General features: G+C 41.5%; 1 protein-coding gene across 10 annotated transcripts in view; it reads left to right on the forward strand.

Annotated features, from left to right (window-relative positions):
• Positions 1-23,514, forward strand: part of RAPGEF4 (Rap guanine nucleotide exchange factor 4) — a 279,874-nt gene that overhangs the window by 129,550 nt on the left and 126,810 nt on the right. For 9 of the 10 annotated variants that reach the window (XM_037523555.2, XM_054699866.1, XM_037523553.2 and 6 more), the window contains one exon: positions 23,318-23,390. In XM_037523555.2, the coding sequence (XP_037379452.1) occupies positions 23,318-23,390 (73 nt within the window). Of the gene's footprint in view, positions 1-12,095; positions 12,213-23,317; positions 23,391-23,514 lie in introns of those variants that run through there. The other variant, XM_037523550.2, reaches the window with a different exon arrangement.

Below are 23,514 nucleotides of genomic sequence, written 5' to 3' on the forward strand. Positions count from 1 at the left end.
TCGAGCTACTTTGTAATTAGGATCTCATCCAAATAACAAGTGCCTCTTCTCCCATGGAGGTCATTTTAACTTTCAGTTGCCACTGACAGAGCGCAGTTTCTCTAGAGGACATATCTGTACAGAAGGGTGTGCTTCAATCAAATATCTATATGTATCCATATAGTCAGCCTTTCCAGGGCATCTCTCACCTCCTGGCTTGTTACTTTTGTCAGTTAGCTAGGAATTTTTTTAAAATATGAATAGGCATTTTGTAAGATTCAGATCCAAATGAAAATTTAAACTTCTAGATAGATGACTTCTTTTAGCAGCTTTTAAGAAGGAAACTTTCCACCACACATGAAACCATTTAAGGTTGCTGTAATCTAGGATTATAACATCCACAATGTTTGGAAAGGCCCCATGACTCACTGCGTATTTTTCTGTAGCCGTAGGGAAAGAAGGCTGTATGTTTCTTTCTTTTTTTACAGTTTTTTTTTTTTTTTTAACAACAGTTACTAGGACCAACTCCAGGACTGAAAGCAATGCTTGAACAAGCATAATGGTAAACAGTGAACTGGGAACATGTAAGGAAGGAAGGTCCTACGTGAACCTAAAGTTATTTGGAGTTTTTATTTTGGCAGCTGAGGTTCTGACGCCAAGATCCCTGATTTTGTCCAAGGAAAGTTGGTGGTGACATCTGTAGTGACTCTATTTAAGTAGAGGAAATTTGATGACTGATAAGACTTTAGGCTCAGAGTCAGGATTTAGATGACGGGCGACAGCCATTCTCAAGATGTCCTTAGGGACCAAGGGAGACCTTTTGTTTTACCTTTTGCCCTCTTTTAGGAACTGAGATTTCTAATCAGGCTGTGTATCATAGGACTCTTGATGCATTTTCTTTGCAATGATGTTAGGCTTTATATAAGCAACTCATTTTGAAAAATGATCATTTGATATTTTTTAGTATTATTTCCCCACTTTTGCAGATAGGAAACCAATAAGGTGGCTTAGAATATCATCCATTTATAACTTTCAGAGTTCCTGCTCTTGGTTCGAATCAACCAAGGTACTGATTCCCTCTTGTAACTCCTCTACCACCGCGGGATTTTTCACTGTGTGCATAATAGGCACATGGAAGTCTGAAATCCCTGGTGTTTTTAAATGGAGACTGCTAAACGTGAATCAGTGAAAAGCTAGGAGGAAGTGCTTTGAGAATATTCCTGCAAACACTTCTAGCTGTGATAAAATTCCATAGAACTACACACAAACACACGCACACACACATACACACTTACACAGTGGTTATAAAACTGGTATATTGTACCAATATCAGTTTCCTAGTTCTGATATTACATAGTAGTTTTATAAGATGTTAGCATTAGGGGATGCTGAGTGAAAAATACATAGAACTTACCTGATATTTTTCTGCAGCTTCCTCTGAATCTGTAATTATTTCAAAATAAAACTTTTTTGAAAGAGGGGGGAAAAAAGCAACTTCCTTGCTATGACTTTAGCCTTCACAGGAAAGGTCTTATCTCACAATTCCTATTCTTTTAATTGGGACTGGATACATAATTCATGTGGATTCAGTGCAAAATAAAAACATGGGCCTTTGTTTAAAAATCATTAAGAATTTTAAAAAGGTACTGGCAGAGCATAAAACCAAGCAGGGAACCCTGGTGAACATGGGACCCTGGGTGCCACATGTCACACATCTATGAAGACAACCCCGATACTGAGATAGCCTAGGGAAAAAAAACTGAGAGCCATTACCATAAAGTTCACCCAACTCCTTCTTGCCAAAGGTGCACTAAATCATGGACCTGTGAGCCCTGTCCTATCATCCTGTCCCATCATCCTCTCCAAAACACCATCATGACCATAAAGTGCCATGCTAGATAGAAAACATCCTCACAGTTTCCTCAAGGAGAAGGCTGCAAACAGGGATGCACAGTTGGAGGGTAACTCGTCTGCCTATGTGTAAGTGTGTCCCAGCCGAGATGCTGCTCTCCCCTGCCTGTGTGGTGGGCATACCCTTTAAATGTCTCCTCCTAACTCTCTTTGAAGAGCGAAGCTAAATTCTCCTTTCCAGCCCTGGTCCCCTCATGCATGAGTCTCTAACAAAGCCTTGCCTGATTAAACTACTCCTAGTGTTCTCTGGTGGTATTCTTTTCTCTCTTTTTTTGTTTGAAGATTTATTTATTTATATATACAAGAGCTGGGGTACAGGCCATAGCTGTGGGGGGTAAGAGGATTCACCAGAGACAGAGCAGGGAGCAGAACAGGCAGATCTACTGAAATGCACTGCTGAGGGGAGCAGCCAGCAAGTCAGGAGAGGTCTGCTCCACCATGTGGGTTGTTCAGTGGCTGGCCGGGCATGGAACTCGTGCTGCAGAGGCTGCAGATTGCCTCACAGTGCGGTGCTTAACCCCTTGGGCCACCAGGCAGGCCCTCTGGTGTATTCTTTTCGTAGAGGGCAAAGGCCCCTCTCTTTTGGGTTGAAGACCATAACAATTTTATTTCCTTTCCTCCTTATCTAGGATCATTCCTGATCTTAACAAATACTGCCCTGTGTCAGATATTAAATCTTAGGTTCTATCCCTAGTGTTTTCTGATTTTTCTCAATCTCTCAATGTATATTTTATCTCCTTTTCCTCCTATTCCTTCTCTTTTTAAAATAATTTAAAAAAATAGACTTTTGTTTTTTAGAGTAGTCCTAAAGTCACAGCACAGTTGAGCAGAAGGTACAAAGATTTCCCATATACCCTCCCCCTCATATGCATGGCTTCCCAAATTATCAACATTCCCTACTGGAGTTGTCTTACATGTCTTACAGTTGATGAACCCACACTGGTATGTCATTATCACACAGTTTACATCAGGGTTCATGCTGGTACGTTCCATGACTTAGGACATATGTATAATGACATGTATCAATGATTATGGTATCATATCATATTTTCATTGCCCTGGACATCCTCTGTGCTCCTCCTTCTCAAATTGCATTTTCTTTAGAAGCCAGCTTTGATTTCTGCTTTTATATCCCTTTTCCTTATCTCACTGCCATGACATCTGTTTATCTCAAAATTCTAGGCCAGTATGAAGCTAAAAGGCTCATGTTGGGAGAGTGAGACTGATTGCCAGGAACAAAGGGCCAAATTTATTGACAGCTGTTTGCATGTGGAAACAGAAGCAGATGGGATGCATCAGTGGATGGTGCACGTGTGCCAAGGAGGGGTGCAGTGGGTGCCTGGCATCGTCTTTACTATTGATAGATAAAGAAACAGTGTGGGGTAGAGGTGCAGGTAAAAAAAATAACAAAGGCACAAACTTGGTCTTTTTTCCAATTGGCTTGGCGTAGAAGATTCTGGTGACAGTGAATACAAAGAACTTTATCAAATATACTTGGAAAAACCTACACAGTGTAAGTTTGCTATCATTTGTGCTAGGTTCCCCCAACATAAAAGGTAAATGGGAATTCTTTCTCCTGGATTATCAGAGAAAATGGAAGGGAAGGGAAGCGATCTGTAAGTGATTGAACTCACATCAACTAGTCCTTCCTTTCTATTTTGCTACTCCCCTTATCCATTTTCTTTCCTTTTTAGAAAATGACCTTTAAAACTAATTTACACAGTAAAAAGAAGTCACATTGTGAGAAGATGTGTGGGAGTTCTCAGACTGTTGTCCTGTGAGTGGACAGAAATGGGGGAAAGGTGGAGGGCAGGAGTGGAGACTAGTTGAGGGGTGTGGGTGTATAAGTCTTGGGGATACTGCTAAGCATCCGCTAACAAAGTCACCTGTTCCCTGGCAACTCCCTCCCCAAGGTCCATCTAGGACATCATCATCAGCCCGTTAAGCACTTTCTTTTCATTGATTAATGGATTGCATGTTGGAACCAAGTTTTTATTTAGCGGCACAATCCAGGAAAATATGATGTAAGACTTTAACTGTTTCGTGTTGCTGCCCTTCCTTATCAATATCCCTTGGATGCTGTGGCTGGCCTTCCATCTGAGCCGTGGCTGTGATGGACTCTTCCTGTGCACAATCATACCCCACCTCAGCTGTTGCTCCATTTCCAGCCTCTTTTCTGCCTTATACTTCTTTCTAATCATAAGAGCTTGTACAACCTAAACTCAAGAGTAGTTGGGAAATTTGGGGGGGAATTAGTGCCTCTGGATGGACCCTTCAGATAGTGAGGATGGGAGTCTGCAGATAAATGCTTCAGCTCCTGTGCTCTGGAGCTAGAGTTCTGAGCTGCTGTCTGAGAGGGTCTCCAGAGAGAAACCCAGCTCAGTGACATAGCCTTTATTGTCGTTTTCTCCTTCCTTGTTTCACTTTTCCTGCCTTTCACTCCTGCTTCCTGGAATCATCTCCCAATCAGCTGCCTACAAGTTGCAGTTTCACACTCTGTTCAGAAGAATACAAGCCAATAGATGCCCAGAGATGAGTAGAATAAAGCGTTGGCAAGGCTAGCAGCCTCCCCTATGTCTTGGTTTAGCTGTGACATTCTTTACATTAACAGGTCTTTGAGCTTTGAACTGAGAAAATCAGAAAATTCAAAAAATATTCTTTTCTTGAAATATTTTCCAAATGTTACTAGCTTCTCATTATCTGTTCATCTATGCAGTAAACTTTACTGAGCTCTCACTCTTTGTAGGCACCATCGTGGTGCTAGAAAGAGAAATAAGGTGTGGTTCCTGCCAAGTAGGAGCTTAGGGTCTATCAGAGAGAGCCGATGCTCGAAATCTGCCTGGAGTGTGATGACAACATGTTGTCAATGGTCAGGTGTGCACCTGTGGTCAGCAGTTGTGAGGGTGAGTCAGCGAGCCAGGGGCAGAGGGAAGAAGGGCGTGCCCTCAAGGAGGAAGCCTCAGTAAAGGCACACTTGCCTGCAGACAAGAGGGAGACCTGCAAGCAGTTGGGGTACAGTTGGAGGTTCACTTATTAATGAGATGAAAGCATTGCTGACATGCTGTGTGAAAGCCAGCGGAAGTTGGTGAGGAGATGAGGAGTGTACTGGAAACGTCATGGCACAACAGCAGCTGCATTCCTGTGGCAATCTGCACTTCACAGAGCAGACCCAGAAACTACCCTAAACCGTGGGAGTTGAGCATAAGGCTTCTGACTCAGGATTCTGGGTACTTTTTTTTTAAAGATTGATTTATTTATGCGTACAAAAGCTGGGGTACAGGCCAGAGATGTAGGGGGTGAGAGGATTCACCAGAGAGTGGGGAGCAGAAGAGGCAGATTGATCGAAGTACACTGCTTAGGGGAGCTGTGGGCAAGTCAGGAGAGGTCTGCTGCACAATGTGGGTAGCTCCTGGCTGGCTGGGGGATCAAACTCATGCTGTAATTGCTGCGGACCACTTCATAGGTCCTTTAGTTTTGTCTTGCCTACAGTACAAAGTTGAACAAACGTCATAAGAGCAGATATCTTTGTTTTGTTCTTTTTTTTTTAAAGATTTATTTATTTATGCATACAAGGACTGGGGTACAGGCCAGAGGTTTAGGGGGCGAGAGGATTCACCAGAGACAGAGTGGGGAACAGAACAGGCAGATTGGCCAAAGTACACTGCTCTGGGGAGCAGCAGGCAAGTCAGGAGAGGTCTACTGTGCCATGTGGCTTGCTCCCTGGCAGGCTGGGGATCGAACTAGTGCTGCAGAGGCTGTGGATAGCTTCATAGTGTGGTGCTTAACCCCTTGTGCCACCAGGAAGGCCCCAGGTGCTTTTTTTTTTTTAATGTTATGACAATTTTATTTCTACTTTTTAAGTTTGAATTTCTTGATTGAGTTAGGATTTCTGGGGCTCAGGACATTAACCAATACATTTTCCCATTTATTCTGGAAAAATCTTCACTTTCCTTGTCTTCTTCAGAAGAAAGGGCCCCAAGAATACCTGAAAGATTTGAAGTAATGTGAACCTAAATCACCTTTACTGAAACTTGGTTCTTCTCAGGCCTCCTTGCCAGGCTTGCTACCACCATCTGTCTGCTTTTCACATCCAGTGCCCTCCCAGCCTCAGCTCCACTCACTGCAGTGCTGGGGTGTACAATGCCACATTCTGAGCCTTTCAGTTCAAACTAGTGGGAGATTCTGCCCAAATCCTTGATAAACATACTACCTGGAATCTTCATTTTACTTCGTTGTTTTATGCAAAGACCTCTTCTTAAAAAAAAAAAAAAAAAAGATTATTTATGCATGCATGCATGTGTAGGAGAACAGGTAGACCAGAAATAGGGGGGAGGAGAGGATTCACCAGGGACAGAGTGGGGAGCAGAACAGGTAGATCTATTGACATACACTGCTGAAGGGAGCAGTGAGCGAGTCAGGAGAGGTCTGCTGTGCCATGTGGGTAGCTCCCTGGCTCAGGCACTACTTCAGGCCCTAGAGGTGATAGCACTGAGACTTTACCTCTAGGCCACCAGGGAGACCCCAAAGACCTCTTTGTTCTTGAATTTGAAGACATAAAGAATCAGAGAGAGCCTCCTCTGTGGCACAGCGGGTTGAGCGCAGTGCTGTGAAGCTGTCTGCAGCCTCTGCAGCGCGGGTTCGATCCTGGCCAGCTGGTGAGAATCCCACATGGTGCAGCACACCTCTCCTGTTGTGCCCGCTGCTCCCCTCAGCAGTGTATTTCTGTCGTCTGCCTGTTCTGCTTCGTGCTCTGTCTCTGGCGAATCCTCTCACCCTCCCTTGCCTCTGGCCTGTACCCCAGCTCTTGCATAAAAATAAATAAATACTGAAAAAAAAAAAAAGAGGGCCTCCCCTGTTGGCTCAGTCTGTTGAGCACTGCGCAGTGAAGCTGTCCGCAGCCTCTGCAGCACCGGTTCAATCCCGGTGGCGAGGGTCCCACATGGCGCGGGAGACCTCTCCTGACTTGCCTGCTGCTCCCCTCAGCGGTGTATTTTGTCAGTCTGCCTGTTCTGTTCCCCGCTCTGTCTCTGGTGAATCCTCTCACCCTCCCACACATCTGGCCTGCACCCCGGTTCTTGTATAAATAATAAATCTTAAAAAAAAAAAAAGAATCAGAAAAAATGTCTCTGTGTGTCCAAAGGACACCTCATGGACAAGACCTGACACAGTTTTCAGTTCTACATAATTTCTGGGGTGATCCATTCTCCATAAACCATTGTGCCACCGTCTTCTTTGCTTCTTCCAGAATTCCAGGGAACACACTACTGCCTGTTGGGTGTAGAGTGGTCTGTAGAGATCGTTAGAGTCTGTGTGCAGGCCTTTTAAAGCTCTCTTACAACTTCACAGGCACTTTCTAGTAGGAACGGGCGCTTCACAGCAGCATTCCTTTGTGCTATGCTATCTTACCTTCCTGTGAGGCCTTCAAATTTTAAACTCTCTTTTACTGCCAGACTTACAGTAGAATATCTGGGCTGAGCTTTATAAATGTTGTAATTCTAGTTCTTACTCTTTCTTTCTTTTTTTATTCCAGGGAGGACTAGTAGTAGAGAGTAGAAGAACTGTTTTGTAAAAGAGTAAGGATTGATTTTGAAAACTCCCATGAGTGACTCTGTCTGGAGAAAAGTGATATGTTCATTCCAATTTGAATAGGAATTTAGGGGCCAGGAGCTTTTAGATGGACAGCAAGATGAAGATTTAATGAGAAGAGAAAACTGATCCATGACTATGTAAGAAGTGGGATGGGTGCTGAAATCTGTCTTTGCTCTGAAGAGATGGTATTGATGTCTTGCCATCTGTTTTCTTATTCCAATTTGTCTCAACCTTTTAAAAACCCTTGTACTTACACAGGCATCTGCACATATGATTTTGGCCTTTGAAGTGGGCAATGAGCAGTGCATAATAATTATCACAAAATTGGACTTGAACTGTTTTGAACTTTCTACATGTTCACTCACTGATTGATACTTTGTACATCAAGCATCTTCAAAGAATACCAGGCAGAAGAACTGTTTTTGAATTTTCTTTAGCGAGCTCCCTATAGCTTCTGGTACGTGAGCATAAGGCTTTTGACTACAGTGGTGGAGAGAGGAGCGATTTGTTGTTACTTTCTGGGTCTGTTTTAAATGTTCCCTTGGCAGCATCCCCGCAATCATTTCACCTTAATGTTTTCTCTTCTTCTTTGTTTTTAATCTTTTCGAGACAACAGCTGGATTCTGGATTTTGATCTTGATTCCCTATCCTGTTGTGAGCTATTCTGGTGTTTTGTTTTTTGTTTTGTATTTTAAGACATGTGACAACCTACTTTTTTATAGTATTCAATTAAAAGTTTGACTTTTTGAAAATTGTCAATGTAATTATATGAAAACAGGACCAGTAGAGACCCTGTCCCACTTTCAGCCTCCCCACCCAAGGGTCCAGTGCTTTCCGCCAGCTCCCTGCTTCCAGAGAAAGAGCACAGTGCATGTGTGTGCTTTCCCTGAGATAAACTGCATGTGTAGATTTGTAACTTGTGAACATGCCAAAAAAGGTATATTTCCTGAGTTATTGTTTACAATTCTCTATGAATTTAGTTGTTACTAAAATGAATTTCATTTTCAAAATATATATGCTGGGATCACCAAGGACATTCAGAGATGAAAGTCTCATTTTTGAGTATGGGATGAAGGGAATTTTGAGAAAGAGGGATAAAAATAATACTTTCTTAAAACAAAAACAAAGCAATTTGCTCAAGGTCACTCAGAATGATGCTTGTCCAGATTGTGAAATTTATAGGATGGGCTGTATATTTATGACATTTAAAAAAAAAAAAGCCCAATTTTGATCAGATTTTTTTCCACTATTGCCATGGTATCCTTTTCTAGCACAGCTTTATTTGTGAAAATTCTAGTGAAAATGATGAAGCCTTTTCTGGGAAATAAACCAACAGTAAGGGAAAAAACACCATTAAAACAATTTCTGAGAAAGTAAAGTTTTAAGCATTTAAAAAATTCTCTATTTTTATGCCAGATAATATAAACTGCACAACTGCACACAGATATTCCCACAGAAGTAAACATACAATAAGAAAACAGGACCTATTGAAGCTGCCAGGATTTATTAGCCTTCTTTTTGAGGTCTTTGATTTGAAATGTCTTTATTGAAATAGGACAGAATGAAATTATCCAGTAAATGAAGCACTTTGATATTTGTGAGAAAAGTTATCTTAATCAGTTTTTTCTCTATTTTTCAGATAATATGATTTTCAGAATAAATCATTACGACACACTGAATTATAATCTACAAATTAGAATAAATTGTGCAATTTGTGTTTAATTCTCTTGCTCACACTTTATATTAGGCTTATTTCTTTGCAGACATACTGTATTGTGAATTTTTCGTAAACAGCTCTTTAAAGCCATTCACATAATCAAAATAATATTTATAGATATTCAGAAAATGATTAATCTTAGGGTTGTGGCAAAAAAGAAAACCTTACTGTGTGGGTTTGCCACCTCCCCCAACAAAAAAAAAATTCAAGTTTTGGTTAAGTTCCCTGAATGAACGTCGTGAAAATTAGTTTCTTTTGGAACGATCATACAATTGAAAGACTAATTTAAATTAGGAGGCACACTGGGCTTGGCAGAGGGCATTGTGAGAAAGCAAAGCATAATTTTCTTCCAAACAAAGACAAGCTTGTTGGAGAGCATGCTTTATTGCCTGGAAATTCTATATATATGCAAAGTTGCTCATCAATTCACTGTTGGGTTTGATGTGCTTGGTTTCTCCTTTTGTTTGGGAAAATCAAATGCTGAAAAAAGTAGGCGTAGCTCTGCATGCTATAGGCACTGAGAAACCTACACATGCCAGTTCTCTTGGTGTGCAGTATTCCCATGCAGGGAGCTGCCCACGGGAGGGATGGTCAGACTTGGGCTTCATGCAGGTAAAAATCAGGGTATATGCTTCAGCAAAGCCCACCTAGAATTTCCAGAAAATGACTTTCCTGTATTTTTTTTCTGATGCCTCCCTCTGACAGCCAGGTGGAAATATTAGGTAAGTTAGGTTCACGTCCTGAAGTCCATTCAGTATTTTCACTTCTTTTAAACAGTTTTATTAAGACATAAAGCATACAACAATTATCTGTTAGTATATTGTGCAAACATTACCATCATCAATTTTAGAATATTTTTATCACTGCACCTTCAAAAAACAAGGCACACCCCAGTTAGTTTTCACTTGAGACCCAGATTTGAATAAATAAATTTAACAAGATGAAGGTGAATATTCTCAAGGATGCTTTTATTAGCATGTGACCAAGGGCACCCAGGGACCCCAAACTGTTAAGGTGTATATGCTCTAAAAGAGGTCCAGTCATTCCCACACCGAGGCAAAGTAAGGAGACTCAGTGTAAAAGATCGTTAATAAAATTAGTATGCATTGAGAGAGAGGAGAAGAAAAGATATTATTAGTTTCCCAATAAAACCTCCAAAGTTACCTATCCTTTGTCCAGCCAAATAGGCTTGACCTGAAGTGGGGGTTCTGAGACCTGAAAGTTTTCCACAAATTTAAGGTAACTTCTGCTGGGGAACCATAGGAAAGAAGTTAGGTAGGTCTCAGAGAGCTGGGCCAGTGTTGGGATCCAGAATTCCAAATGTGCAGATAATCCACCATGAAATCAGAACAACTGCCATTATTTCTGCCAAGGACTAGGACTAGCCTCCCCCACATGGCTCTCACCCATGTGTGTCTTTCAAGTGTCTCTTCCAAGAGTCTCTACATGTCTCTCTTGCACATATCTCCTCCAAGTCCCTGGGTGCACATTGAAACTGGATAAGCAAGACTGTGGGCCCACCTGCCTTTTGTGTTATATATGTATATCTGGTTGTTCAGTTCTGCTTCTAATTCCCAGTAGCTTCCTTGCTAAAGAAGTCCAGTGTATGGCATATTAGGACTTGTAATCCAGGGTGAAGAATTGCATATTAAGTGGGAGCTGGGAAAATGTTGCCTGTTCAGTGCTCTGCAATGCTCTTCCCTTTTTCATGAAGATGATTCTGTAGCACTTTTTTTCTTTTTTTTAAATGGAGTTTGAAATTTGTAATTATAATCCATTTGGGGTAGAATGCTTTTAAATGGGGCATTGTCTTTGGAATTACTTTCTTTATACTCTGTCTTAGTTTTGTGGTTTAGCAACTATATTTAACACTCCTAAGTTGTGCCCAATAACACTTTACAGTTTGCAAAACATATTCTGTTGCACTCTAGCTGAGAAGCTCAGTGGGCAGAATGACAAGGTTGGGGATGAGAAGTTTCTGGGGGACTGACCAAGGAATGTGTTATTTGGCGATATCAGAGGGATGAGCCTGATGACTGGAGCCCAGCATTTGAACAAACAGGGCATAATTGTTTGGTGTCTGGTCTCGATGGGGACAGTAGGAGAGTCATTAGCAAGACATGGATCCAAGCTGAGAAGGGAGATGTGGATACCAGGAGGACTTCCCATATAGGAGGTTGGGGTCAAACACCAACATAGAACATTCTCAAACCAGGATTACAAAGGTCTGAATGAGGGGCGATTGACTAAAGAAGAAAGATCTGGCATGGGCACAGGAGAGATAGGAAGAAGTATTGTGTGGCTGCTGAATCTTGCTGCCTATAAATGAAACCCACCTGCCCACCCCTCACATTCAGTATTGCCCACACCACCTCCTCTTTGCTCTAAATGAGTAGCTGTGGTCCTTGCTTTTTTTCTCTCCAACTCCCCCTCTGATCAGAATTCTCAGACTCAATCCTCTCCCTTAGCCACCCCCTTCTATCCACAGTTGAGGTGAAGAGTCACCTGGGCACGCACCCCAGCTATTCAGGATGTCAGGCTAGAGCTAGAGGTACAGGAGACAAGAAATAAGGGAAGAAAAGCTGGCAAGGGGAAGGTAGGCTGTGCCCTGCATTGAATGCCAGACTGTAGGTATCAAAATCTGTAAATCTGTTCCTTTTAACACTAATAATATTCAAACACCATCCATAATGTGTTATAATTTCTATCCTATTATTTTTTAACTGTCAGAGATTGAAATTTAATTAAATTTCTTTTTTTTCCTAACAGTGTTGGGAGAGAGAACACACACATTACTTGTCTTCAAATGTATTATACAAGAAGCTTTTGCCAAGTTTACAAAAATACAGTTGGCAGTCAATGGAATTACAACATAATGACACCAATTAGATAAAGCAACAGAGAGATCAAAGAAATTTTCTGAGTGATACGCTTGCATATTTGTTTGCCTTCGAATTTTTACAGTGCACTCTCATTTTCAAGAATAAAATGGAAATCATGACTTGATTAAACCCAGGTATATGATCTTTATCTTTTTGCCTTAAACTCAGGGAAGATATTTTAATGAAAGTAATTCAGTATGTTTTCCACATTTCCTCCATTTGGGTTAAATGAGGATATCACCAAAAACTGAAGTGTCTGAAGAGAAAACAATGCTATCTAGAGCTCTCCAGATACAGTATTAGAGAGAAAAAACAGAAGGATAAAACATTACACACCTATGATTTGTTTAAAGTCAATTGAGATACATAAGTGGTGTGTGCATAGAAATCTGGAAGTTACAGAAGAAATCAGTGTCCCCAGTGGTTAACTTGTCAGTACATCTGGTTAGGGGAGTAGGTGGGGGGTAATGAAAGAATTATTACTTTTTGGGTTTTTCATATTATAACTGAAACTTTTCATAATGTGCTTTTTTTAAATTTTATAGTAAAAAATTATACTGGGGAGGAGTAGTGCGAGGGAGGGAGAGCTAGAATAGAGCAAAATCAAAAGGCAAACTTACCAAAACCGATATGGGTTAAAAAGCAAAAGCAATAGGGAGAATTATGAAAAAATAAGTCAGCTATGTAAAGCAAATTATTTTCTATCTTTATTTATATGTGGCTACCAATTTTTTCAGCAAGAGTCAGATATGGGCCTCCTGAACTAAAATTTCACTAATGAGCTGGTGTTAGTGCTAATTCTAGTAGAGAAGTCTGGTTGCTGTATTCCTCTGTACTTCCATTTAAATTACAGAATTGATTAGTATTCATAGATTTTGATGAGTTAAATTTAGGTTTTGTTTTTATCAGCATCAACTGATCTTCATGCGTCTCCTGTCCCTCCTCTGAAAGCCAGAAGCTTATTCATAAAGAGCAAACAACGTCACAGAGATATTTGACCATGTGCATCATATGATTTCAGTTTCTTTCATCCTGTCTCCAGATAATTAGATTTATATTTGTACATCTTTGTGTAGTAGGCTTATTTTTCTTTCAAGCTTTAGTTTTTTAAATGGAAATGTGCCCCTTGGCAGAATCAGGATGCAAAGAAATCATGATGTGAAGGAAAAGGGAACTAAAATTTACTGTGTTCCCAGTTGTGAGGAACTTTACACAGGCTCTCTCATTCAGTCACTCCATCCACCATGTAGGGTACATGGCAATATTTCCACTTTATTGTTGAGGGACCTGAACCTGGTTAGGAAATTCTATCAGGAATTCATTCACTTATCATCCACTCAGTAAATAGTCACTGAAAGTCAGCTACGTTCCAGGCCTGTGCTTGCTGGGGTTGGGTGTGAGAAGGAACACAGATATGGCCCCCGCCCTCTGTTAGCTTGTAGTGGAACAGACAAGGGAGGCATTGAACCAGCACATTCTCACATGCGATACTAGAGCATATACTACTGGCACACTGACAGCAAAGACAAAATGCTGGGAAAGAGACGGACAAGAGACTTATGTAAACTTGGGGGCTCAGGGAAGGCCACTTGTGTAGGAAGTAGAAATTGGCATGGCCAAGTGATGGGATGAATTCCAGGTAGCAGGAGGCCCTGGGGTTGGAGGCGAGGGTGTCAAAGTGCTGAGGGATTTGAGAGGGGACATTGAGGTTGGAGACACTGGTTGGGGAAGAGTGTGGCCTCTGAAGCTGATGGTTCAGGCAGGGCCAGGTCATGTGAAGGCTTACAAGTTTTGTTAGCACTGGCAGGTTTACAGATCTGGGAAGGGGGCTTGCATGTTCTTGGATCTTAAAGCCTGTTACCTCAACTCTTTCAGCCATGCTCCATGGACACATGACATTATAGTGTTTCTTCCACACTCTTTTCCAGAATGGCTAAAGCACTACTTTCAGTATTGACCACTCTTAGTGTTTGTGTTAGAGGTGGGACTTAATTTGTTATTTGATAAGCTAGAGGAGAGTTAGAAAGTTTGCAACCTGAGTGAGGTCCCTAGGAACACACTGTAGGGAAAACAGAGTTCAGGTTAAGGAGTGAAGAGAGGATGGAACCAGGAACCATGCAAAGAATTCAGGGGGTTTATGTTTCCACAATAAACAGTAGCCTCCGCAACTACTCAGAGCTCTATTACCGTGGCTCCCCAGATACGTGTGGTAAATAGATATTGGGTTTGGGACAAGGATGTTTTAAGGTAGTTTATGCCAACTTGGAACAGAGCTAATAGAAATGATGATAATAAAGGGAGATGAAGAAAGTAGCAGCAAATAATGGGTGTAGGCCGAAAAGCTGCAGAAATTTAGAAAGAATTGAATTAGAAAGTCTAGTTTCCAAAATCAAGAATATGTGAAGCTAAGAAATCACCTACCCTAGGTTACTCTGACAATATACGAAACAGAGAAGACACTGCCCTTGCGTAGCTTATATTCTAGCAACCAATGTGCATAAATATTGCAAAAGCTGGGATACTGTATGCATGCTGCTGGTTATAGGATTGGAGTGGAGTTAAGCAGTAGGATAGGTGAGTCATCTGTGAAGCCTTCTAGAAAAACTTGGCCAGAAAATAACCAGAGAAATGCATATAAATGCCAATTGACTGTGTTTTCGATAAACAAGGAGACAGCGGCTAGTTTTTCAGTGTTGAAGTCACATCTGTACAGCAGGTGGCCAGGCTTCTTGAAAACGGACATAAGGACTTGGCAGGCAGCTTCAGAGCTCAGGATTTTATGCCTCTCAAGTAGCACAGACCTACTATGTGTATCTTGCTTTCAACTTGAGTTTCCCTAAGAGAAGCTCATGGCTAATTTAATTGCTTGAACATGCAGTGTACAGTTAAATTATAATCATTTCTGTGAGTCTCCTGAAATCTCTGAACCTTTGAGCTATATTAATAGCACAGATGTGTTGAGTGTAACTTCAGCAAGAAATTTGAGTCTTTAACATCATCGGAGATTGTTTCACCTCCAGGAATGAAGGGTTTTCCTATCCCCAATGCCAGGTGCCTCTGCTTTCCTCTCCCCAAGTTCAAGCCCCTTTGAGGCCCACGTCCAGATCTGCTTTCTCTTTAAGGGCCTTATGTTTTCCCATCAAAAACATTCTCCAGGAAGCAGCCAGAATGATCTTTTTAAAAAAACCCAATCTGTTCTTGTCACTTCTCACTTAAACTGCTCTCCATTGCACTTGGGTCAAGTTCAGACTCCTCATTGTGACCTGCAAGGCTTTGCTTGTCCAGACCCTACACTGCCCTGGCCTCACGCCATCCTCTCCCACCCGCCCCCCTAGTCCTGATGCTTCTGCCAGACTTGACCATACCGGCTCCCTCTCTGCCTGCAGAGCTCATTCTCTGTGCCCCTGTCCCTACTCAGCCTTGGCTTATCTGTCATTGCCCTGACTCTCAATTCTGAAATTCCCCACTCTCTACCACCTGGCCTTGTTTTAAGTGCACCCTGTATTTTTTTTCCTTCTAACTCCTAGCACCTAATGTTCTGAGAAAACTTTTATATGAGCATGTGAATGGCCGTTCCCATCACTACGTGCAAGGCCTGTGACGACCCCCGTGCGAGGTCCCTACTATGCCTCCTCTTGTCACCAGTGACTAAGGATGTGTATTTATCCTCCTCTTCCTTTAGGGTTGATCTGACTAACCTCTATGACATCTTATTCCTCATAGTCAATCATTTGGATGTCTTTTGGAAGTACTATAGAGTTCATAACACCTATTGAATGGGATTTGGGGCACCTTCACAGGCCAGTACTTAAGTACCATCCCACGGGAATTCTTAAGTAATTCGGTTTTGGAAAACTTTCTCCATTAGAGCTATAGTTGTGATGATCACACTCCGAAATACAGCTCCTGTTGACTGGTCATGAGTTAAAAATGGCCAGAAGCTGGCAAGCAGAATTTTGCCTCCATTTAGAAATGGCTATCATAGAGCCATAGGCTGTAATCCAGCACCATTGAAGAACTGGTGATGAGGGTTCTGTGTGCCCTTTTATGCCAATGCTATTGAAATCAAAACAAGGGAACAGAATAACTTGGCAGAGAGATAAACTCAGTCCAACCAGTGATTTGCTGTGGGAAAAACAACACCTATGGTTTTCAAAAGGGAAACAGGAAAATTTTGCTTGAAGGTTTCCATTTACACCTGCCTTACCTTCTTTTCTACTATTCATGTATTTAAGAATTCTCTAGCTCTCTGGGATGTTCCAGGTCCATTTCCACATCACACACCTCATACACAAGTTGTGAAAGAAGTCTTGCCAAGAAACAGAAAGGAAGGGGCCTAAACTTTCTGTCACTAGTCTAAGCTAAGCTTTTCTACTACAGAATCATGCTTTCAGAGAAAGCACAGACATCCTGTTCATCATTTTGTGAACTTAGCTTTGCTATGTTGGGAGAACCTAGTAAAAACGTGTTGGATGGTATATTATGACAGGACATGTCCTCACACCCCAGGACAGTCCCCTTCGTTTCCTTCCCAATCCTGGACACTGCCCAGCTTGGGTGCTCATTGGTGTGTCCCATGCCCCCTCTGCCTGGTGTGCACACCAATACCTGCCAGTCATCTCGAGGCTTCCTGTTTATAGTGCCATTCTAGACCTGATACTTAAAGTACTTGTGCTTCCCCTGCACCTGATCATCTCTCTCCCAGGCAGAGGAGAGGGCCAGTTGCTGGGGAGGAGTGTGGCCAAGGCTCAAGTCCTGCCTGGCTACTGCTGGCCCAGCAGGAATGTGGTAATGTCACAGGCTGTGGTGGTGGAGACTCCTGCTGGTAGCCTGAACAGCATCTTGGAAAACACTAGAAAGGGCCTCAGGGTATAATGGGAAGACCTTGAACCCTAGGCATGGTAGTTCTACCCTCTAGGAGCCCCTCTTCTCTTGGGTCGGGGTCCAGCTGGAGCTTAACTTCTGACATTCCTTTATTCTCTTGTGAGTCCTGCTTGTCCGCCTTTCAGGGTGTGATGCATCTCTATTATGCCCCCTCCCCCAGCAGAAATCTCTCAACTTTTGTACTGTGGCTCCTGGACCATGGAGTGGGAGCAGATCTAGGAGCAGATTCACACCCTGACCTGGTTGCTCTTACCAGCCTTTCAACCAGCCTTCCTCAGTCGCCGTGATGGGAGGAAAGCAATGAATTCACCGAGAAATGGACCAGGTTTAACTTTTCTGACACTGTGACCCACTGTCTCAGAAAATAGTATAGCCAGCAATGTGTCTCCACCTTCATTTGGGAACCAGCCCGAGAGAACTTCTTTCTTCCCGAGTACCCTATTCCCACTCCACTGCCTGTCCTCTCCCCTCTATTCTGAGCCACAGGCACTGATCCTGCTTTACAAGCTGATCTATTTATAGATTATAAATTTATAGATTGATGTTTTGAAAGGGTTCTGTTAATAAAAAACAGTTCTGATGGGCAAAAGGCCTTATTTCCATTTGTTTGTTTCTGGGCTTACTCTCTGCTCTTTCTTTCTCTTCAGACTATTTTACCATATTGGATATAAGAACAGGCAGTGCACTGAAAAGTAGTCTAAAAATTCTGTTATTTAAATTCTTATTTCTTCATAACACCATTTAACAGACAGGTCAATAGATGTATTGGGGGTCTTTATAGTGTATGTATATCAGTAGTCTCAGTAATGTGCAGTTATCACATTATAGAATGTTCTAAAGTCCTAGAGTCAAAGGCTATTTGGAAAATATCTTCAAATATACAGTGATTAACTCGATTAATCCTTAGTTGTTTATCATCATCATCACTATTACTATTGTTATCAATAGTAACTTATTAAGTGCCTAATATGTGTTGGGCACTTTTATAGATTTTACTTCTCATGCTCCCAATGGCTCTGAAAGTTGTGTTGCTAACCCAGGAAACTGAAATAAACAACTTACTCAAATTTACCCAGGTAGCAAATGTTGAAATCAGAATAAAGACCTCGTTCCAGTGTGATTCCAGTGCCTGCACACTTTCCATAGCATCAGAGGTTCTTGTTTTTTTTCTACAAACATTCCTCCAAAAGCAGAGGAAATCAATTCATAATGCCCAGGGTCCGAACCCTTTGTAGCTAGAAGTAGCCGGCAGCAAGCTCAAATTTCCTTTGAAGTTTCATGCTTTAATCTTTAAATTTTATGCAAATTTAGTTTTTTAATCCCAGTATAAAAGTATAAAAATAATACTTTCAACTACTTTCCATAACATAAAATTTAAGTTCCAAGAGGAACTCTAGTTAAACCCTCTCACGGTCCCTGTCCCCTCCGGGGCCTCTCCAGGGTCTGCATACCTCAGCTCTTGGCCAGCGTTGTACTGTGGTACATCTCACATTCCGTAGTGTCTGATTTGTTGACAAGCCTTTCAGGTAGTGAATAATCTGTTGAATCCACAGCCATAGAGGTCTTCCAACAGAGAGCAGAGTCCTAGCATTTCCTGGACAAAGTCTAACTTGGTCTTTGTTGACTCTTCATGGACATATTTAACTGACAGCTGCTTAATTGCAAGCTCAGAATTATTTAGCCTTGTGTTTTGTAAATTTTTATTTTTTAGAAGCAAAAGTCATCTTTCAAATGAAATTGGCCTTGGAACTCTAATATATCTAACAGATAAAAGTGAAGACATTCCAGTTGCCATCAGGGCTGAGGGTCTGCTTATGTGGTTCTCTAAGGAGGATTCTCCAAAGAGCTCAGAGTTCTGCAGAGCAAGGTCTTAAAAACTTGAGTCTAAGTCATAGCACCCATTGTATGGATGAGGATACTAAAGCCAGGGAACATTGAGTACTTGTGTGAGGTGTGATCCTAAGAAGCCTACCAAATTCTTCTAAGACCCTTCAAGGCTCCTGTGGTTATTTTGTCATTTAAATAACTGATTTCCTAATTGCCTTCAGCAGCCCAGGAGGGCTAGAGAGCGGAAATGTTTAAGAGTCCTCTAGCCAGCACCTTCCACTGTATGGTAGTATCTGTAGCAGAGACTCTGTGTCTGTAGCAAACTGGCACTGTGGGCGTCAAAAAGCTAAATCCAGACCGGGGGTCTTTTCTCCCATCCCCCCAAAATAACACACCAGAAAGATCCTTGTGAACTTTCTCTTGACATAAACAGAATGCTTCTATAACAGAGAGAGCCCAGCCTTCCCGAATCTTCCTCACAAGACACACAGAGGACAGCCAGAGTGCAGGATTAGAGACTAAGACTGGAGCCTACCTCTCCTCTTCCCTCAGAGTACTGACTCAGGGCTCTGTTCTTCAAAGCACCATTGACCTTGCTAATCTGCTGCTGTTGTACTACTTGGCTTAAAGGCTCAGCTCTTTTCCAAGTGCTCATGGTGATTTAGAAATGATTGAGTGAGGCCTTATTTGGGGAATTAAAGTGTGCTGGGATCCCAGAAACGGTTTGGCAGGAGGAGATCATTGGGCCCAAAGAGGACACTGTCAGGGACTGAGCCAGGCCGCTACTTATACCCCAGAAGCTACGAGTGGGCGGTGTGTGGGTAACCACTACAGAGATGTGCTGTGTCACCTCTGAAAAACTGTTGACATCAGGTTTCAGCTGACCTGTGCTCATTTACATTATGACCTTGGTCAACTCCCTTTAGGGTTATTTGTTTCTCATAAAGCTTGAAACATAGCTTTTGACTTCTGTAAAGATATGAACAGGTCTAAATCTAGGTTTACTAAGAGTCATTTCTCTCTTATTTTTCCATTCATCCCTGAGCACTAGTACACCCAGTTACAAGGAAACAGAGTGTTTAACACCCCAGTTCCCCCACCCCTGGAGGATTTTATAGTCAAAGGAACCTACTCCCACCTCCACATGTTAATCTAAGAGAGAAGTACTGTTGCCTCATTCTACTGCTGTCATTATCAGGGTCTAGTGTCCTGCACCCTGATGAGTATTGCTGAATGCCACTGGATTGCAAGTCCACCAGGCCATCCTCTGGGCAGTCAGACACAGTTGGTGATCCCTCTGCCTCAGTATAAACAGTGAAAAGTATAAGTATAAACAGTGAAAACTAAGTCTTCCTCCCATTTTGATCTCGAGCCATTCAGATCTCTTTCTCAGGGACAGTCTTTGTTACCGTATTCTTGGGACCTGTCCCAACATAGTCTATACATTTATCCCCAGAAAGTGGTAGCATACTAGATATACAGTGCTGTAGTTTCTTTTTTAAAAAAGCTAGTGCTGCTGCCTTTTCATGGTTACATAATATTTCAACAGCATCTATGTTGCTGGAAAATAACCCATTGTCATGTATTTATTAGGAGTAACATAGATGTCCTCTGGTTATGCACATATGGGCTTTTTCCAGCTTGTGCTATTGTTTTACTTGTACAAATAGATATGTGTTTGATATGTATTCAGGTATTTCAGAAGACTTTACATCTGTTCTCTAAGGGAGCGTTCTTGCTCAGTCAAAAGTAATAAGCATTTTAGAATGTGGTAGATACTTCCAAATTGCCTTCTACTGAGATAGATAATATCTATAAATGCAATATATGTGAACACCTGTTTCCCTCACTCTCATCAATAGTGTTAGCAAATTTTTGAAACTTTGCCAAATCTGACAAGTAAAAAATGACATTCAGTATAGTTTTAGTGTGCCTTTCTGTCATGAGTAAGGTTCAGAATCTTTTCATATGATACATTCATTTGTAGACTATTCTTTAACTTGTGCTTGGGTGATGAAATGCTGTCCAAGGCCAAGCAATGTTCAACTAACTTAGGAATCCCAATTTTCTGATTTAGCTATTGAGGAATTAGTGTTATGAGATCTAGATTTTATTCCAGTTAGCTGGAAGTGTACTCTGCAGGTGCTACATAGATCAATTTCCCAGTTTTTGTAAATGTTTATTAAAAAGTGCCCCATCACTTCTAAAAAGTTGACTTTTCATTTATAGGAACAAATATTTCAAACCTGTTTTTGCACTCTGCACTATACCAAAAACTGTTATATTGGAGCCAATGTTGTTTTATTAAATAAAGTACTTTTTAAATTCAATTCAGTAATGATATCTATGAAACTTTGAGAAATTTCAGCAGGGACTGGATATTATGAAGATGTTATATTTTTTAGCTGTGATAATGGCTTTATGATTTTTTTGAGGGGGAGGAGAGTCCTTATATTTTAGAGATTCTTACTGAAATATTTATGGATTAAATGATATGATATCTGAGATTTGCTTCAAAATAATTTTGGAAGAGACAAGTGGCTAGGAGTGTAAATGAAATAGCACAGGTCATGAGTTAGTAATAATTGAAACTGGATGTTATATATATGGTAATCTATTTTTATGTATGTTTGAAATTTTCCATAAAAGTTCTAAAATTCTGCAGGTAAATATTAAGCTTCTATTATCTGCAAGCTCTGGCAACTCTTGGCAGGATATAGCTGCCTCACAAATGTAAGCGACCTTGTCTGCTTGTTCTCTGCAGTAAGCTCAGTGCCAGGACACTGTCTGCACATAGTAGGTGCTCACTCCCTATACAACCTGAAATCCAGCTCACATTCTGTAACCCCAAAGGGCCACTCTATTTTCTGTTTGTAGAGGCAATGGCCCTGTGTGAGTGGAGGAGGGTGGGGTGCCATTCAATTAGGAGTCAGGAAGGCATTTCTGTGGGATTCATGGGAATTGACATTGAAGTGCTGAGACAAAGGGCATCCAGAGCATCCAGAGCAACATTTCTGAGCAAAGCGAAATAAAACTGCATCTATAATTTAATAGGAATTATATTTTTTAGGAGCCTGGTGGGGAGTGGCTAGCAGTAGGAGGAATAACTCAAGAAGTATGGGATGGGGTGACACAGAACTGCCTTAGAACATAACCAGTGCCTGTCTGTTCTCTCTGAGTCTATTTGTGCAGAGTTTACCGTAATATGATGCCCAGAAATGTGTTTAATCCATGTTCTCTCATGAAAAAGAAATGTAGATGGTGTCAGAAGAAAAAAAGAGACTCTGAATTGGGAAGTTAAGGCCATGGATTGGTCCCTGGGTATGTTTGAATGATTGGTGAACTCAGAAGCAGAGAAAATCATGAGTGTTAATGTGTGTGCAGGTGTTAGCATAGTTGCCACAGAATGCAAAGAAAAAAGGATGAAATAAAAAGCTAGTCACATATTAACTAGAAGAAGGCTCTTTTGAGAAACCGTCAGTGTCACATTACAAACGCCATTCAAATCTACCAAATGGGCCAGATGGCTGCTCCAATACCGCGTGCTGCCAGCTGCCCATTGCTACAGATGAAGCCTTTTCTGCTGACGTTTGTGTAACCCACAAGCGCATTATAGAGTGTTGATTCTTTTGATGCTGTTTAACATTTATGTGTCATCATCATTATAAACCATAAATATACATGGCACTATGCAATAAACAAAATTGCCCAGCTTTCATTCTGAAAGAAGGCTATATTTATTACCTGAGAAGAGAGCACATCTAAGATTCATCTTCCATTCTTCATAAACCTCACTGTTCCCTTGCTAGATGTTCTTGGTTGCTTTATGCTCCCCAAACCTTATACCGTTAAAATAGCACAGACTCCAGTGGTTAATATAAATTGCCTAACCTTAGGTTTTAAAGCAGGGCCAGCCCACAAATCCAAGGGAATCCAAGTAGTTCGAAATGGGACCAAACTATTTTATTTGACAATATACTAAAAGTTCTTTGGAGGGGTCACATAACAGGCAGGTGTACGGTGTAAAAGGAAAGTAGTTAAATGGAGGCGAATCAGCTTCTTTCAGAAGAGACATTTTCCTAGAGATGCATTTCTATTTGCTTTGAAAGCTGATTCAGTGCCATTCACCTGTTAACAAGGCAGCACATTTGTTTGTCTCCGCATCCTTAATAACCAAATGTCTTTTCCCTGAGCATGTGTTTGCAGGAGTGAGAAGGGCAAGAGGAGGAGAGAGGGTAGAAGCCCAGGCAATCGGATGAATCAGCCGCGGATGCAGAAACAAACTGGCTGAGCTAATAACAGCCCCTCCCTGGGTGGGGACACATTCAGTCTTCCCCAGGAAAACCTCCTCAAGAACATAGCATCTTTATGTCAGATCCCAGACCACAGATAGCACATTCCATGGGGCTATAAATACCAGACTCAGATGCTTCCTGACACCTAACATTTCTGCTTTTTAACGTGTCAATAAATGAACGTTCAAAGTGAGTAAATATCTGTGTGTTGAGTTTACAATCTTGTCTTTCAGAAATACCGACAGTACATGGCAGGACTTCTGGCTCCTCCTTATGGTGTTATGGAAACGGGCTCTAACAATGACCGTAAGTGAAAAATGTGAACATTTTGTATCTAAAAATTTGTTGTGTGGTGTGTGTTTTCATGTGACAAAAAAAAATATGTCCTACACCAGCTTGAGAGTAAGTCTCCAGATTCTTTTGTGGATAA

Source organism: Talpa occidentalis, unplaced genomic scaffold (assembly GCF_014898055.3).
Source record: "Talpa occidentalis isolate TD23 unplaced genomic scaffold, MPIMG_talOcc4v2.1 talOcc4.3, whole genome shotgun sequence".
Classification (NCBI taxonomy): domain Eukaryota; kingdom Metazoa; phylum Chordata; class Mammalia; order Eulipotyphla; family Talpidae; genus Talpa; species Talpa occidentalis.